General features: G+C 40.3%; 1 protein-coding gene across 6 annotated transcripts in view; it reads left to right on the top strand.

Annotated features, from left to right (window-relative positions):
* srcin1a (SRC kinase signaling inhibitor 1a) overlaps nt 1–12,099 on the top strand; it is a 94,955-nt gene extending 82,856 nt beyond the window's left edge. For 5 of the 6 annotated variants that reach the window (XM_061701392.1, XM_061701394.1, XM_061701393.1 and 2 more), the window contains 2 exons: nt 4,371–4,499; nt 10,065–12,099. In XM_061701392.1, coding sequence (XP_061557376.1) covers nt 4,371–4,499; nt 10,065–10,451 — 516 coding nt within the window. In that variant the 3' untranslated portion in view covers nt 10,452–12,099. Of the gene's footprint in view, nt 1–4,370; nt 4,500–9,935; nt 10,020–10,064 lie in introns of those variants that run through there. The other variant, XM_061701395.1, reaches the window with a different exon arrangement.
* Nucleotides 12,100–16,245: the final 4,146 nt, after the last annotated feature.

The raw sequence follows: 16,245 nt of genomic DNA on the forward strand, positions 1-16,245 counted from the left end.
TGTGCAAAAATGTAGTGATGTTTTCAGCGCATTTGCACTTGTGGAACTTACTCTACTTTGATATGTAACTGGGATGAATTACTCATCGGGCAAATGAGTGAATCTGGCTGGTGTTTATTTTTGGGTGTCCCCCTATGCTGTATTGTGTTCCTGAGGTTGAGAGATGATTTTAAATGCACCAAGCGTATCTGCAAATAGATCAGAAGAGTGTCATTTAGGCCTTTTGTTTACATGTGTGAATTTTTGTTTTGTGTGTGTGTATGTGTTTTTAACTCTGGCCAATAAAGCTAAAGGGGTGTACAAGTCCCACGGTGCCCGACTTGCATACGTCCAATTGTAAACGGACGTTTTACGACGAAAGGTTTCGGATTAGGAGGATGAGCAATTGTTGTGTATGTGTGTCATTTTTTTGTAAAGTGATCTTGAAAACTCGTGTCCTGGCATTTTTATGTAGTTTTTGAAGGTCCACATGAGTGTTCACCTGTAAAGTTTAAAGTTTTTCACCCAAAAGTTGAATATACCAAACTTTTTGTGAGTAGCATATGTGACATACTCCCACCTCTGTCATTAAGTACTCATGTAGGAATTTGAGCTTTGTCTCAAAAATGGGAAAATATCGCATTATTACGAGCTTGTCACAAAATGCTCGCTCGTGAGACAATAAGTTCCTGATTTACTGAAATCTCAAATCGTGGGCGCTAAATGACATGTTCATTCACTCTAACAGATGGTGCCCACTGTTGGCAACACATGTCGACGTGGTGGAGACCCCCACATTTAAAAGAAGGGTTTGCGCTTTAGGCAGCGCTATGCTTTCTACCACGGAACATTTGGGAAAGCACCGCTGGCGCAAAATGAAGTTGAAGTGATGGAATTGGAAGTGTTCGGAAGACAAACATACATAATATGGAATTACAGAAAATAAATTTATCGCCCCGGTAATTTGTGGGAAGCTAGCGACCAAATAAGCCCCGTTTTGTTGGATTTAACTCGTCCAGAGTGCGTGGTCCTCGGATGTACAGCCCATCCTGTGTAACACTGCTTTTAAAACTTGGGACAGCACATCTGGAAAACTGTTCTGGGAGAGGCTAGAACAAATTGTTGCTGTGCACTGAAATGACCCAGATGCACGCGACAGAGGATTTTTTGCCCAAGTTGATTTGCACCTGCACTACATGAGGATGCAAAATCAACCACTGCGGTTCATCTCAGCTTTGATCAATCATGTTGCACATGCTAAATTAATCTATTTGCATTTACTCCTCCCACAAAGCACAAAATGAACTGCACGACAATTTAGCGCATTTGGCAGGTACAGTCCTGGTCGTGCCCGGTTAATGGATAAGCTTCCAGATCTGTTTGTGTTTGCAATCAAGTTTGTGCCCATTTTTGGCCGTGCAAACTTTTACTAAATCACACCTTAGGTGTTGATTTGAAGATGTAATAGCTTCCGTTACTGTGTTTCAATCCCAAATGAATTCAAGTGCTTTCCTGGTTTATAGGTCAGGCCTTCGTGTCGCGTTCCACACATCATGTTGACTGAGTGTCCCGTCAGAGATGTGCCCCGTTGTCCCTTGACAATGAGTTCTTCGCCTCCTCAGCACGAACTGGCGATGCAGCGTTCCTTGGAGGAGGAAGTCAAACAGGAAGTGACTTTGCTCCTGACCGAGCTGGAGATGAGGGCGCTGTCGCGCTTCGAGGCCCAGGAGCTGAGCGGCGCCATGGGGGTCATTTTGCAAACGCGCACCATCTCGGCACACACCACGGCGCTCTCGGAGGCGCACTTGAGCGAGCGGCCACTGCTGCTGCTCTTCAGGGAGGAGGCCACGCTCAGGGAGGCCTACAATCTCCTGCTTTCCCTTTTGGAGGCGGTGCCGCCGCAGCCCAAACCCAGAAAAAGATACTCCGCCTGCTCGGGGCAGCGGAACGCCCTGGTGATGGCTCTGAGGAGAGGGATAGAGACAGGGGACGTGGTTCTAAAACTCCAACCTAGCACCGAGACAAAGTGTCCCGATGGAGACGCAAGTCTTTCGACATCAGACCTGGCCTCCACTCAGTCCAAACCAGGAGAGAATGTCCGCCACAGCGCCTACAAGAGGCTGGACAGCCTGGAGGAGACCATTCGGGAGTTGGAGAACACCTTGCAGGAGATCAGCGGAGGTTCCCGTGCGGAGGAGCTCGACGCCGACGCCAAAGCGAGCAGGAAGCCGCCAGTCCCGCCCAAGCCGTCAAGACAGGTTCTTTCCTCGTGCCTCCCTGCCCGACACATTCTTTTCCTCATTTCCTCTCTGATGGTCTGCGGGGAACGTTTCACTCCTCTGATGTCTGCTCCCCCATTGGCTCAGAAAAGGAAAGGGGCGGGACAGACACCAGACTTGTCTTGCGCTGTGATTGGCTTTTGGCTTTCTGTCTGTACTCTCTCACCCCTCTCACGCTTCAAACTGACAATAAAAAAAAAACACTTCTTATTTTTTTATTGTCGTTTCTTTGCTTCTCTACCAAAACACTTTTCATCTTTGTTGTGCTGTGAAAATGATACTGTTTTATTGTGATACTAAAAGGATGTTTTTTCAATAACAATGGAAGCCCATTTCTGCCACAGAATTACTCTAACATAGTCAATGTTGAGGACAGTTGAAAATCCTCAACTCAGTTCAACATAGTGTCTTGGCACCGAGATGCCATCCGATGGTGCCAAGGCAATGCTGTTATTGCTTTGGCCTGAGCACAAAACAGCAAATAGGTGAGATTTTCAGGGCATAAAGGAGGCTAGGTTTAACAAAATCTGCAAACAGGCAAATTTGTGAAAGCTGAACTGGGACTATGTAGGGATTCATTGTAGTTATTTTGAGATGGAGTACTATTGTAAACATCTCAATTTATGTAAAAATAGAGTTAAAATAGCAATTAATTTACATTGAAACTGTGCATTTTTTCATTGTATTTTTTTGTATTTATTTTTATTTCATTTGAGCAGAAACGGGTAAAAATAAAAAAGGCAGTTTCAGATTACTTTTGACAGATATTTGTACAAACATTTGTACATCATATCAAAATTCCATTTTTAATGTAATTCTTTTGGTTGAAATGGGCTACCTCACCTATAAATAGCAGTTGTCGCTACGCCAACAATGCCGCCCTGTGCGGCCTAACATATTGCACGTCAGAAACCGTCGCTGCTTGCATACGATGGCTGGTCTATGAGGCACACCTGCACTATCTCACAATGAGATACAGTACAAGAGATGCAAATGGTGAAAGAATAATAACTCTATTCTTTAATTAATACCTCTGTAATATTTTTCTACAGCTCTTGTATTGGATCTCATTAGTGCCCATTCCAAAATGAGCAACTTCAGCAGAGCTTCATTGCCACTTGTGTTGACATGTGACACAATAGCAGCATTCCCAGTTGCTGTGTTAATGCAGCCTCCCACTCAGTGTCGGGCTGCCATATTCCACCGTCACTGTCACCAATGCGACTCGAGATAGAATTTCCCACGAGCTCGGCGAAGGATTACAAAGTCCTCTCGCGTTGTTTCGTCATGTCCTTGCATCACTCGCTACACCGTTGCTTCTCCACGCTCTCCAAGCGCTTACTACTGATTGTGTCGGGAGGCAAAAGTGATGCGGCGTGGCAGCTTGTGAAGTTCATCTCGTATTAGCTCAGACACGATGCCGACTTGCATACTGCGCCTCCCTCTTCTCCCATTTGCAGACGTGTAATTAAGTAGAATTACAGATGTGTAAAAACAGACAGAAGTACTGATTCAACTCATTCACTCAAGTGGAAGTAAAAAAATAAAAAACATAGACTGACATTTACTCGAGTACAAAAGTTAAAAATACTAAATGATTTTTTTACTGACTCTTTTTCAGAGAAGGTGTAAACATTTTCTGGGAAATTTCCACAGGAAGTTAATATTCCAAATTGCAAAGTTGGTAATTTGGCGATGTATGGGAATTAACTTGGAATAGAGGGTCATTTAATGTTAAGGTATCATATTCAAGCATAAATATAAACATTTTGTGTTGTCATAAGCAGACATGCATGCAAAATAGATTGCGCTCCTTGCCCACATGCGAGGGCATTACAGCATCTTAATTGCTCCATGCCGTCGGCATATCTGAAACTGATCCGTATCTCAAAGTTAATGGACCTGCATGAAATGTAGTTGTTTTAGACTAGTCAGGGTTATGCAAAATGATATATACCCAACTATATTTAAATGTTCTGTTGAGCCAACTGTAATTGTTGTAAATTCCTGGTTTATTCCCATTTAATACCATCAATTCCTGTTAATTCCCACGGAGTTTGGAGATGTTTAAAAGTTCGAAACACTTTAAAGACACTCATCTGTCTTTTCCAGGGAGGGAACGGCGCCCTGTGCAAGGTCCCGCCCGCCCCGGCCTCCAAACTGAAGCAGCTGCAGCAGCAGAACAGCACGGACAAGTTCAAAGGCACCAAGAGGGAAGACTTCCTGAAGACCCAGCAGCAGGTAGACGCGTGTCCTTTTCAGGGGTGTCTGCATGCTGTGGTGACTTCAGCTGCATGCTCCCTCTCCGACATGCTGTGGAAACCATAATTGCTGTCATGGTGAATGTTCCTTCAATTGGGATGCAGAGATAGAGAAGCATTTTGTTTGTTGAGAAGTATTAGGAAAAATAGATGAAGGCCCTTGTGAAATTGCTGTTGATTAATATTCTTCTGAATCGCCTTTTTGGGTGCCTCAACATGCCCGAAAAAAAATCAAACATTTCAAGCGTGCGTGCATGGTTAAAATTTATTTTACCATCCAGCACGAAATTTGGTGGACATGGCTATCATATCAGGCCACACAAAAAAAGTCTCAAAGACCCATGGGTTTTATTGAACAGGAAGACGGCCATTTTGGTTGGATGGAGCCATTTTAGGCGAAGTCCTGGGCTCAAACTGCGACCAGGATATTCGCCTCAATTGTCCCCAATTGGAAGTAGGTATCCTAGACAGCTGGGCGACATTAAATTTCCAAGCTATTTTTCCTACCTCATGTAATATGGTTTAAAAATCAATAAATAATTGTAATTTCACCCCCAAAAAATTAAAGGGGCTGGCTAGGCTCCGTTGGATTTGTTGTGTTTATTATTATTATTATTATGATTAAATTATAATATTATACTACGTATCCTGGTAGAAATGTATGTATATTAGGGGTCTACCAATTGTCATGTGATTGGGCCCATAATTCTGGTGATCCATTGTACGCTTTGACTATAGAGTCTGTGCTTGACGAGAAAAAATTTTTGGGCCGTCACCATGTGACTAACTTTGGTCTTGATTAGCCATCAAAATCCGCCGCTTTGTTGATTTGATGAGACGACGCTCGAGCAATCAGCGTGTTTTTCCGCCTCGCCGCCGCTCAGCTTTTGTGATTACTCTCGTCATCTGTAAACTCATGCACCAGGATGCAAATCACTTCTTTCTTTTTTGGTTTGACATCAAAGATGGCAAGCATCCTTGTGATAGAAACAAGTAGCCCGATGCTAGATGATGCAATGCTAAGGCAGGCGCAATTCAAGCTACTACAACCCCATTATACGACATCAATCTCCTATAGTACTAGAGCCAGATTAGTCTTTTTAGGTTGTTTTGTTTGTTTTTTGGGGGTTTTTTTTTGTGTGGAAAGCATACAGGCCCCTGAGCCTCATCTCTACAACAATATCTCTGTACCATTCAAAAGCCTAACATGGATTTTGCAAACAACTGCCTATTTGTGTTTACATATATTATAAACATGAATTATGTATTACAATCACTTTTCAAATAACACGTAAAACAGACAATTAAATACATTATATGATAGGGGTGTGGATGCCCCAAAATTAGAACAATATATGAATAAATACAGAGATAATAAAAAATAGAAAATATTTAAATTTAATAGATAACAAAAAAAGTACACAAGTATATGTAAAAATACATAGAATACAAAACTAAATCCAAATATATAAATATACTGTATATGTAACAAATATATAATGTGAAATGTGTTAAGTTAGGCATATAGTGTGAATATATTGTATGTGTAAAAAAAAAACAGAATTAAAAATACAAAATAAGCATTTTAATAATAATAATAATAATGAAACATTGACAAATACAGCATATGAAAAATAAAGCTTAAATTAAAAAATAATCATTATTTTATCAAAAAGCAAAATGTAGACAACTTTATGACTATGTGTAACAAATATATAATATAACCTCATTCAAAATTAAACATATGACAATGTAATATATATCTATATACTAAAAATATATCATTAGAAATAAATAATAAAATTAATCTTTTAATAAATAACAAAAAAGTAGACAATTATGAATTGATATGTGTAAAAAAAAATGGTTTTTTTAAATGTAGCATTACATCACCAACTAGTGGCCTGGCATGCATAATTCAGCGATTTTGGTTGTTTTTGCAGGTTTGGAAGGCTGAGGAAAAAAAGGGTGTTGACGTCGCATGGTGTCAACATCTTTTATCGTGTCTAGTACACAGGTGGCGGGTTAGACCGGGCATTTGTAATTTCGTCTAATTTCTATACTGCTTACCCGCATCACGATTGCGGGTGTGCGATGTCTAAAGTGACGAGTATACATCAACCCGACTTAAAAAAATCTGAAGCCGTGCAACCCCTTATAAACGTACATTAAAATTCATCCACTATTAATTTTGAATGCGCTGGTAATCTTTAGCTGACGTCACATGGTTACCACCCTCGAGAGACATTTACGTCCACAATTAGCTTAAAGTGTCTGCGCACTTTCTTTTGAGCGAGTCTTTTCAAAAGCAGACAAAAAGAGAAACAGCGAGCGGTGAGTCGGCGTCATGCTGAAATAATGAGATTAATTTGGCTTTCATGAGACAAGTACGGGAATCCGCTGAGCTCGCGGCGAGGCTGGCGGCGTAAATTGCGGCAAGCGGAAGCTCGGGACATAAAGGAGAGGAAATAGCGAGGAAGGAGAGAGAGCCCTCACTCGCCTTCTCATCATCGTCATCATCATCATCCCGGATAATCAGAGAATGAAGAGGCGCCGCTGGGATTTCCACCAATTCCGTCTCAATCTGATGCCACCGAAGCTTCTTGTGATGTTGATAAATTACTTTTTTCTTCCCACCCCCCCCACGTAAAGACCAAAAAAAAAAAAAATCCTTGTGGTTTTTCTTGACATGCTTCAGAAACTTCAATTTTGTGCTTTCTTATCGTAACAGCAACATGCATAATATTTACGCTTTAGTAACGGCAGTAATTTACGGTTTGCAGCACCTTAATAATCCGACTGGTGAGAGCGTCTGCCTCACAGTTGTGAGGAGTGGGGTTCAATCCCCGGCCCCGCCTGTGTGGAGTTTGCATGTTCTCCCCGTGCCTGCGTGGGTTTTCTCCGGGCACTCTGGTTTCCTCCCACATGCCAAAAATTTACATGGTAGGTTAATTGACAACTCTAAATTGCCCATAGGTGTGAATGTGTGTGATTGGCTGGCGACCAGTTCAGGGTGTACCCCGCCTCCTGCCCGATGATAGCTGGGATAGGCTCCAGCACGCCCGCGACCATAGTGAGGAGAAGCGGCTCAGAAAATGGATGGATGGATGGAAGGACATATTTTTAAGAGAGCTGGCAACTGTTTTAAATTGTGAAAAAAATGTCTTCGATATGCCATTCAAAAGCTGTTGGTGTGGAACCAGTTGACCACGAAAAACAGTGATATCACAATGGTGTAAATAACATGAATTGCAATGTCGTTCCGGAGAGCTTGTTACAACAAATATGAACTGCAACGATATCAGTGTTAAAGTGTCTCGAAGCCTGCGCGCTGAGCTCACCTCATTCTTGAGGTATCACAACGATTCTTTCGTTGACGACTCTTCAAAACACTTCACTTCCTCTCACACGTTTGATGAAGGAGACCCTATGGGGCGCTTGTGTTACTTCCCGTTGGGACTCTTGTCGTATGTGTTGTGAAAAACATTTTACGGAAACTGAGCCACAGCACCCGTTTGGCCACTCGTATTGAACTAATGTCTGTAATCCCTCAACACACACCTTGAAAGGTTTTAAAGTCGCAGGCAAGGTTGACATTTAAGAGTTAAATAAACAGCAGCAGACCGAAATGTTTACCTTCTGGTCCTTTTTGGATGATGAAACAACATCTCCTTTCATCTATTAAGTTTGTACACATTAGTAAAAAATACAAGAGTAAAGTGTATATTTTGTTAAATGAGATGTTCCATGTTCAGTTTGAATTTCTGGCAGGTACGCAATCTGGATCAGACACGCGCAAGACGTATACAAATTAAATAAATAATAAATGTACATTAGTTTACAATATAGATTTAATGTATTTGTGTTTTTAAAAAAATTCTTACCTTTGCATTTGAGTATTTTTATGTAAATATTGTTCAGTCGTCCTATTTGATATTTTTGTTTAATTTTCTTAATTTAGCATTTTTAAATATATATTTTTAATTTGCCATTGTAGTATTTTCTAAAAACACTTTCTTAATGTTGCATTTCAGTATGTTTTAAAATATGTTCTTATTTTAGCCTTTTGACATTTCAAAATATTGTCTTGATTTTGCATTTTTTTGAATTTGAGTTATATTTTGAAACAAGTTTTTTAAATCTGAATTTGTGTTTTATTTTTAATTTTAGGATTTGAAAATATTTTCTTAATTTTGAATTTTTTAAAATTTGAGTTATATTTTGAAACTAATTTTTTAAAACTGAATTTGTGTTTTATTTTTAATTTTAGGATTTGAAAATATTTTCTTAATTTTCTGTTTTGATATGTTTGTTATATTTTATTAATTTTGTGTCATTGTATTTGAAAAAATATATTTTCTTATTGCGTTATATATAATATGATTTTATTAGGGCTGTCAAAGTTAAAGTGTTAACTCATGATTAAAAAAGGATTGCATTAATCATGTATTAATTTAGATTAATCACACAATTTATTTTGACCGCACACGGTCCTTTACACTAACCGCGGATGATTTCTGAAATGCGGTGCAGGTTGCTATAAGGTCACTGATCAGGTCAATGTTTATGCTCGCACAAAGATAAGTGAGGAGATGCCGACTGGTGTGCTCGGGAGTCAATTTTGCTTCAAAAGTCATCCCGATAGGACTTTTGGAGAAAGAAAAAAAAAACGGTAATTTGCATGCAGTGCGGCGTTGAACTCTCTGTTCATCAAAGCACAATAGGTTTAACATACCATCTGAAAGCAAAATATGGTATTATGTGTGGTATATTTGGCGCTTGTGATTAATCGTGATTAATAAGAATTCCAAAGTGTGATTAATCTGATTAAATAAATAATCGATTGACAGCCCTAGTTTGTATATATTTTCTTAATTTTGCATTTTATTATATTTGTGTATTTTCTTGATTTTAAATTTGACTTATAATTTTCAAATGTTATTAATTTTGCCCTTTAGGATTTCAAAATATATTCTCATGACTTGATAGTTTTCTACTTAATATATTTGATATATTTGAAAAAGTATATTCTTCTGAATTATTTATTTATTTGAAAGAAATTGTCCTTGGCTGTGGTACACGTTTGCAAATGTGTATACAAACATTGCCATCTAGTGGCTCATCCCTTCATTACATGTGACTGTGCTGGCCAGGAGTGAGATTATTTTGCATTCTTTAATGAGTCATCGTCATTAAAAGTCAAAATAAAATCTGTGTTGGTCTTCATGTGTCGATGGCGCCACGCCTGTCGCACATGCTCGTGTCCGCCTGAAATAATGTGTCCTCTGTTTGTTCTGTTTCCCCCTCCTGCTCCTCCTCCTCCTCGTCCTGCTCTTCCTCATCCGTCTTCCTCGTGGTGGTGTGACCCCACCCGCCTGGTCAACGCACGATAACCGCCCCTCCTCCTCCCCCTCAGCAGTGAGCATGTGTGCGCAGGCAACCTCTACTTTGTAGGCCCTTTCCATCGTCCCCCCCCCCCCCCACCCAAACCCCACCCGTCATAATCTTCCGCACCCCTCATCACGTGTCCTGCTCTGACCTGAAGGGAGCCGCGGCCGTCGAGTCGGGGATCCGCCGCAGGAGGGCGGAGGGCCCCGCGCTGAGAGCGTCGCCCGTCCAGGCCAAGGCGCTGCTGGCCAGCCTGTCGGCGGCCGGCCTGAGCGCCGAGGCCCTGCTGCTGTCCTCCGCCCTGCGCCAGCACCGCCTCCTCCGCGAGCAGCAGCAACGGGCGTCCGCGTCCTCCCTGCCCTTGCCCAGCAGCCGCTCGCCCTCGCCGGCCTCCTCGTCCTCGCAGACGCCCACCGCCACCTTGTCCTCGTCCTCCTCGCCCACCACGCCCGTCCTGTCGCCCTGCTCGCCCACCTCACTCACGTCGCCCACCTTGTCCAAGGCTAGTCTGGAGGGCATCAGCAGCTGCAAGTATGGACAGTAACAGCTAAAGTGTCAGCATTCCCTCTTTTGGACCAGTCTCACGTGATTCCGGAAGTCCACTAAGGGAATACTCCCTCTGGCGCACAAAACTGGACCACCCTGGTGATCCCACCTGATATAAGCTGATCCTGTTTTAAAAAAACACAGAGCTGCAATAATCACCACCACGTGAGTCCACTCTATATACAAGGTGCATCTCAATAAATTGGAATATGGTGGAAAACGTCATTTGTTTCAGTCGTGCAATTCAAAACGTGAAAGTCATATACAAGATCAAATCAGGGGTTCTCAAACTGTTTGGGAAATTCTTCCAAAGACAACCTCAGAATCCATTATGACAACTGAACATAATTAGCATGTGAAATGGCTTAGGAATTGAAAATGATCTATTTTTGAGACAAACATTCCCAGTAAGACAATAACAAATTCATTTTCTTTTGAGAGAAAAGTTGCAAAGTTATGAGAATAGTCGTTTTTCTCTTTGGTTTTAAAAGGCTAAATCTTTGCAGGAATTTGTTTGTTTTTTTCAAGAAACAGTGGTGCCTTGAGATATGAATAACTCGACTTGCAAGCACCGTCTTGACATACGAGCACTGTATGGTGACAGTGACTCAACTTCACATCAAGCAGCAGTTTGGCAAATAACGGTGGTGAAATATTCATCAAAAAAAAAAAAAAGCGGGTTTATGCTGTTGAGTGCCACTCCCAGCTCAAGGATACGGTTGAAGTAAACATAAAACAAAGAGAATTACACCTTGTGTTTCTAAAACAACCGGATAGCTAACGCTACATACCATCTATCTTTTGGTGCTTTAACCCTTTAAGCAACAGATTGAACACAGACAATATAACAGTACTCAGCCTTATATTCTTTATCCTCGACATAGAATCTAATATTAGTGCCGTACCGATGAGATGAGAGAGGAGTTAGATGTGTCAATGAACAGTATATCCCCCCCCCCCCTGTCTGACTTATACTGCCCCAGGTGGCCAAACAAAAATTCTTACTATTGTTTTGAGTTACGAGCGGGGTGGCAGAATGAATTAAACTGGTATCTCACGGCACCACTGTAGTCGTAATATATCAACGTCACAGATATAACGAGCTTGGAAAGTCTTTCGTTAGGTGTTGAAGAACTTGAGTGTACCCATCAGAAACCTGCAGTGTTTCCCAACCATTTTACATAAGAACAATCTCACAGCAGTGCACACAACCTACTGAAATAAATGAAGATTTCTACCACATCATCCTTCGCTTGTTGGGCAGAAACATCCTTTTTGGTCAAATTTGGTCAGTTTCATATTTTTTTCCAAAATGTATTCTATTGGTCAGTCTCCATGTGGGTCTGTTATTTTTGACAAATCATCCACCACAACCAATCTATAAAGTGTTGAAAATGGCGAGCTGTCTTTGATGATGTAATGTGAAACCTCCCATTTTCTTAGTTTAGTTTTTGACGGTTTTGGAGATGCGAGGATTCCGCCTGACGTCAGCCATATTCAAATTTATTGACGTGTGTGTGTGTGTGTGTGTGTGTGTGTGTGTGTGTGTGTGATTTTAAAGCTATTTAGTATTCCAACTCAAGCCAAAGTGGCGCTGTTTATATGATTCTTTGACGGACAAAAGTACTGGGGCAGACTTTTTTTTTTTTTTTTTTTTTTTTTTTAAATCAGGCATGAATTGGATTAGACCCTGTGAATCTTAAACCTTCCCCTTAAAAAGACATTTTGGATAGTTCTGTGAGAACTGCATTTTGTCGTTTTATGTTAGGCAGCAGCACATCACTAAATTAAGCTACAACTACACAAAGGACAAATAATATAATATACGATATATAATGATGACTTCTATGGCGAAACATTGATTTACACAATCTGATGTTGGTTTTATACCTGTGTAATAACATGAAGACAATCTCAACACCACCAAGCTCCCCCAAAGACAACAGGCCCTGTTTGCATTCACATTTCATTATTATTAATATGTCAAAAAGGCCCAAGAAGAAAGCACAACGGGAGTTATCCCTTTAAAAATTAAGGTCCATTCTAATGTAGCATCAGTCCACTGGGAAGCAGCGTTCTAATCGGCTTATTGTGCGGACATTTACATGGAACATTTGTTCAAGAACACAATATACATGAAGACTATAAACGAGCGAGCGCGGTCGCATCTTAATTACAACTTAATGACAAAGCACAACATGACGTCTCCACCACAGTAAACACACTGTGTGTACATTTAGCGCACATGTCCTGCTGGAGCCTCATTTGGGTTCCATCTGCACAGTTTGCGAAGCACTGCAAGACTGCTGCTTTTATTTCCCCCCTCGCACAAGCGCCCTTTATAGACACCCTGCCTATGAAGCCTTAGCCTTAACATTTTCATTTGAGTTTTTCTTTTTCTTTTTTGAATTGCAACCCTATTCTTCATATTTAGGGTGTAACAGTATTTGGTATTGTGTTTTAAACGACATTAGAAGTTAAAGACCCCGCAAAGTGAATTTCGGAGATTTGTTTCTAAATACGTTATTCACGTTTCAAGATAATTGCTTTCTAGCACTCAATTGTGGAGAGTGGCGATATAGCGTTAAACTGTTTTTCACATTTTTAGTTTCGCTGATTTTTGGGGGGGGGGGGGCGTGGCTAAAACAAGAGTCGCCCTTCCTCCACTACCGTACATAAGAACTTGAGTGCCTTCATTCACATCCACGTTTATCCGGCACAATTGCAGTGTGCAGTTAGTTAGGTAGCTATGCCTGCACCCCGACAATACATCTTCTCTTCAGCTACTCCACTGGCATGGCCGCTTTAGAGCGCCTCGTTGTCAGCTGTGAGTGTGTGCATGTCATGGAGAGAAAAGTGGAACAGCATGGATGGTTGCATTTTTTTGACTTAACAGCCACCGTGCGGGCTTCAGGCTGGCCTGACACTTTAGAGCGCCTCGTTGTCGCGGCACGGAAAAGCCCCTCAAGAACCCAGTGGGATATACTGTGTTCCAGCTACCAGAGGCTTTAACCGGATACATTTTCACACCTCTAACATGTATTAATGTGGTGGCATTAGAGAGATGCTAGACGATGACCCATCCATTTTTCCAGGTCTTTGGACTGGTATCGAATTGACAGTCGGGTTACAGCACATTCAGCGGACATGCCCGCAGCATTTGAAGGTGACGAGAACGGCTTGATTTTCACGATTTTAAAAGCCTCGTTTTATATACGTGCTGATCTTTTTTTTTTTTTTTTTTTTTTTTTTTTTTTTTTTTTTTTTTAAATTTGTATGGGTTGTTAACAAGACTCTTCTCTGTGGTGTGTCAAATTTCCTACACATTTATTTTCACTTTACAGGGACTTGCATTTCTTCTTTTTTTTCATTACAGTGGATATAAAACTTGCGAGGAAATGAGTTTTTATTTACAAGCACAAGTGCAAACAATCCAGCACTGTAAACGTCACCAATCATCATTTTTGTAAACAAATTCAAGTATATATTGATGAACGAGGACCATTGAATGCAACACGAAACTGTCCCTGACCCCTGCCCGTATCATGTTTAACTTCCCTATGACATCATCACTCGTGTCAGAAGAGCACACTTAGCACGTTTTCTCAAGTTTTGCAGATTAAGATGTGGGAGTTAAGAAATACAGCAGTATCATTCAAAACTAAACTTGGAGGCCCAACTGCTAGGACCCTTTATGTGTGTGTGTGTGTGTGTGTGTATAAGTGAGATGTCAATGTATGATATTATACCTGTGAAGACGAAAGTCTGATTATTACGATATACATATTTATATATACATACAGTATATAGACTTAGACTATAAATGAGGATCTACTGTAAAATGTCGTCACCACTTCAGTTTTTATAAATTAACAGTGTGACCATTTTGTACAGCCCCCCCCCACCCCCACCCCCACCGCTTTTCACATTTCACACGGAGATTATTTATTCATGCGTATTGGACATTTTTTTATTATTATATTTGTTGAATATATATCTTTATAACCTCTGTAATATACGTACATAGAAGCTCTTTTTTTTTCTAGTATTTTCTTTATGGACACGTTCTGTAATGTATGTATTGAGGAATCAGTGACCGAAAACATTTTTTATGTATTTAAAGAATATATGTATTCGTTTTATTTTCAGTATGCCGCTCTATTTATTTATTTTTAAATTCACCTGCATTGCCTGTTTTTGTGCTGTTGGAGGTACAAATTTGTGGGGTTAAATCCAAAGTTCGTATGAGGTCTCATGACTTTAATGTTGCATTCGGGTCTGCGTGTAAAACTGCAACAAACCTAAGCTAAAAAAAAAATAAAAGTCAGGAAAGCAGAACCGCCGAGATGAATCTACAACGTTGGCTTTCAACTTTTATCTCATTTTTAAAATATCAACACAATAAACCTATGTGCTATTTAGTATGTACTGTATATAGTACATGTACTGTATTTTTACATGAATGTGTGGACATTCAAACAGCATCGCAAAGTAGAAGAAACAAAAATTGTGTAAATAGTCAGTCGTTCCTAGCCGGTCCCAGAAATTGTCACGTTCAAAAAGCAGTATAGTATAATGACGGGTTCAAAGGTATTAAAACGCCACAAATGCATGTATCGTCTCAAGCAGTCGCACGGTGTTCTTTTGGTTTTGCGTGTAAATCAAAGGCAGGCATGTTAGGTCGTGTGACGTCGGACAGGATTTCAAAACGCATGAATGCACCACGGCCTAGCGTTTCTAGTTAGTGTGACATAAAGGACAAAGAGTAACATCATAGATCTATTATAAATATAGATATATATATATATAGACATATATATATATATATATAGATAGATATATATGATGATGATATCAATTTATTTAAAAAAAGACTAATGATGCTGAAGTTAATTTATCAGTGTGGATGACATAAAGTGAGGAAATATGACAAAATGTTTTGTACATAATTTGCTGTGATTGTGTGTCCAATAAAGTGCAGCTCCTCTTGTACAGTTCACTGACTCTCTGTGGATTTCTGTCTCTCAGCAGGACGGCATAACCCAGGCAAAGATCAATATTAAGCTGTTTATGTGATGCTAACTCTGCTAACTACTTGTCATGGTGGCTGGAAGGGGCCGCACTAAAAGACGGTTAGAAAGTGAAACCGCTAAAGTCAAACACAATCAGCTGTTCAAAGTGAAGTAACAAATTATTGTAAGGATAATGAAACAATAATTGAAAACAGTAAATAAATCATAAAACCTATATTAGCTTTGCAGGCATTTTCTGAAGCATTTTCCAGTGCTAGCAATACTAAACTAGCATTAGCACTGTAAACAATCAGTTGCTAGCCATGTTGGTAGCATGACTTATTCATAATGGAGTTTTACTACAACACTGTTATTGGTTTGTTAGTTCCATGTCGCTTCTGAATGTTCTATGCTGCGTGAGGTCCCTTCGCTCTGCTTCTGTTTGCTATTATTATGCCCAGTTGTTGGCAAACGAAGGGGATTTGTTTATTTCCCGGAGCCACCGTTTCAGAAAAGCTCCTGAAGCCCATTGTAAAAGGTCAGCGCAAGGGTGTGCCTGCTGTGCGCGTGCCATCGAGTGCACGGCTTAAAACTCAAATTAGAGATACAAAATTAGAGAGGCTGTTTTTTTTGGTTTATTTATTTTTTGGTTTATTTTTAAAAAAAAATAATTCACCTTTAACCACTGTGAATCTTAAAACATTTTTTTTAATGTCCAAATTAACTAATTACAAGTGTGCGACCCTGCTTGTGCAGTCACAAAAAAAACACTAAATAGGC

The sequence above is a fragment of the Phycodurus eques genome, chromosome 16 (genome assembly GCF_024500275.1).
Source record: "Phycodurus eques isolate BA_2022a chromosome 16, UOR_Pequ_1.1, whole genome shotgun sequence".
NCBI lineage: Eukaryota > Metazoa > Chordata > Actinopteri > Syngnathiformes > Syngnathidae > Phycodurus > Phycodurus eques.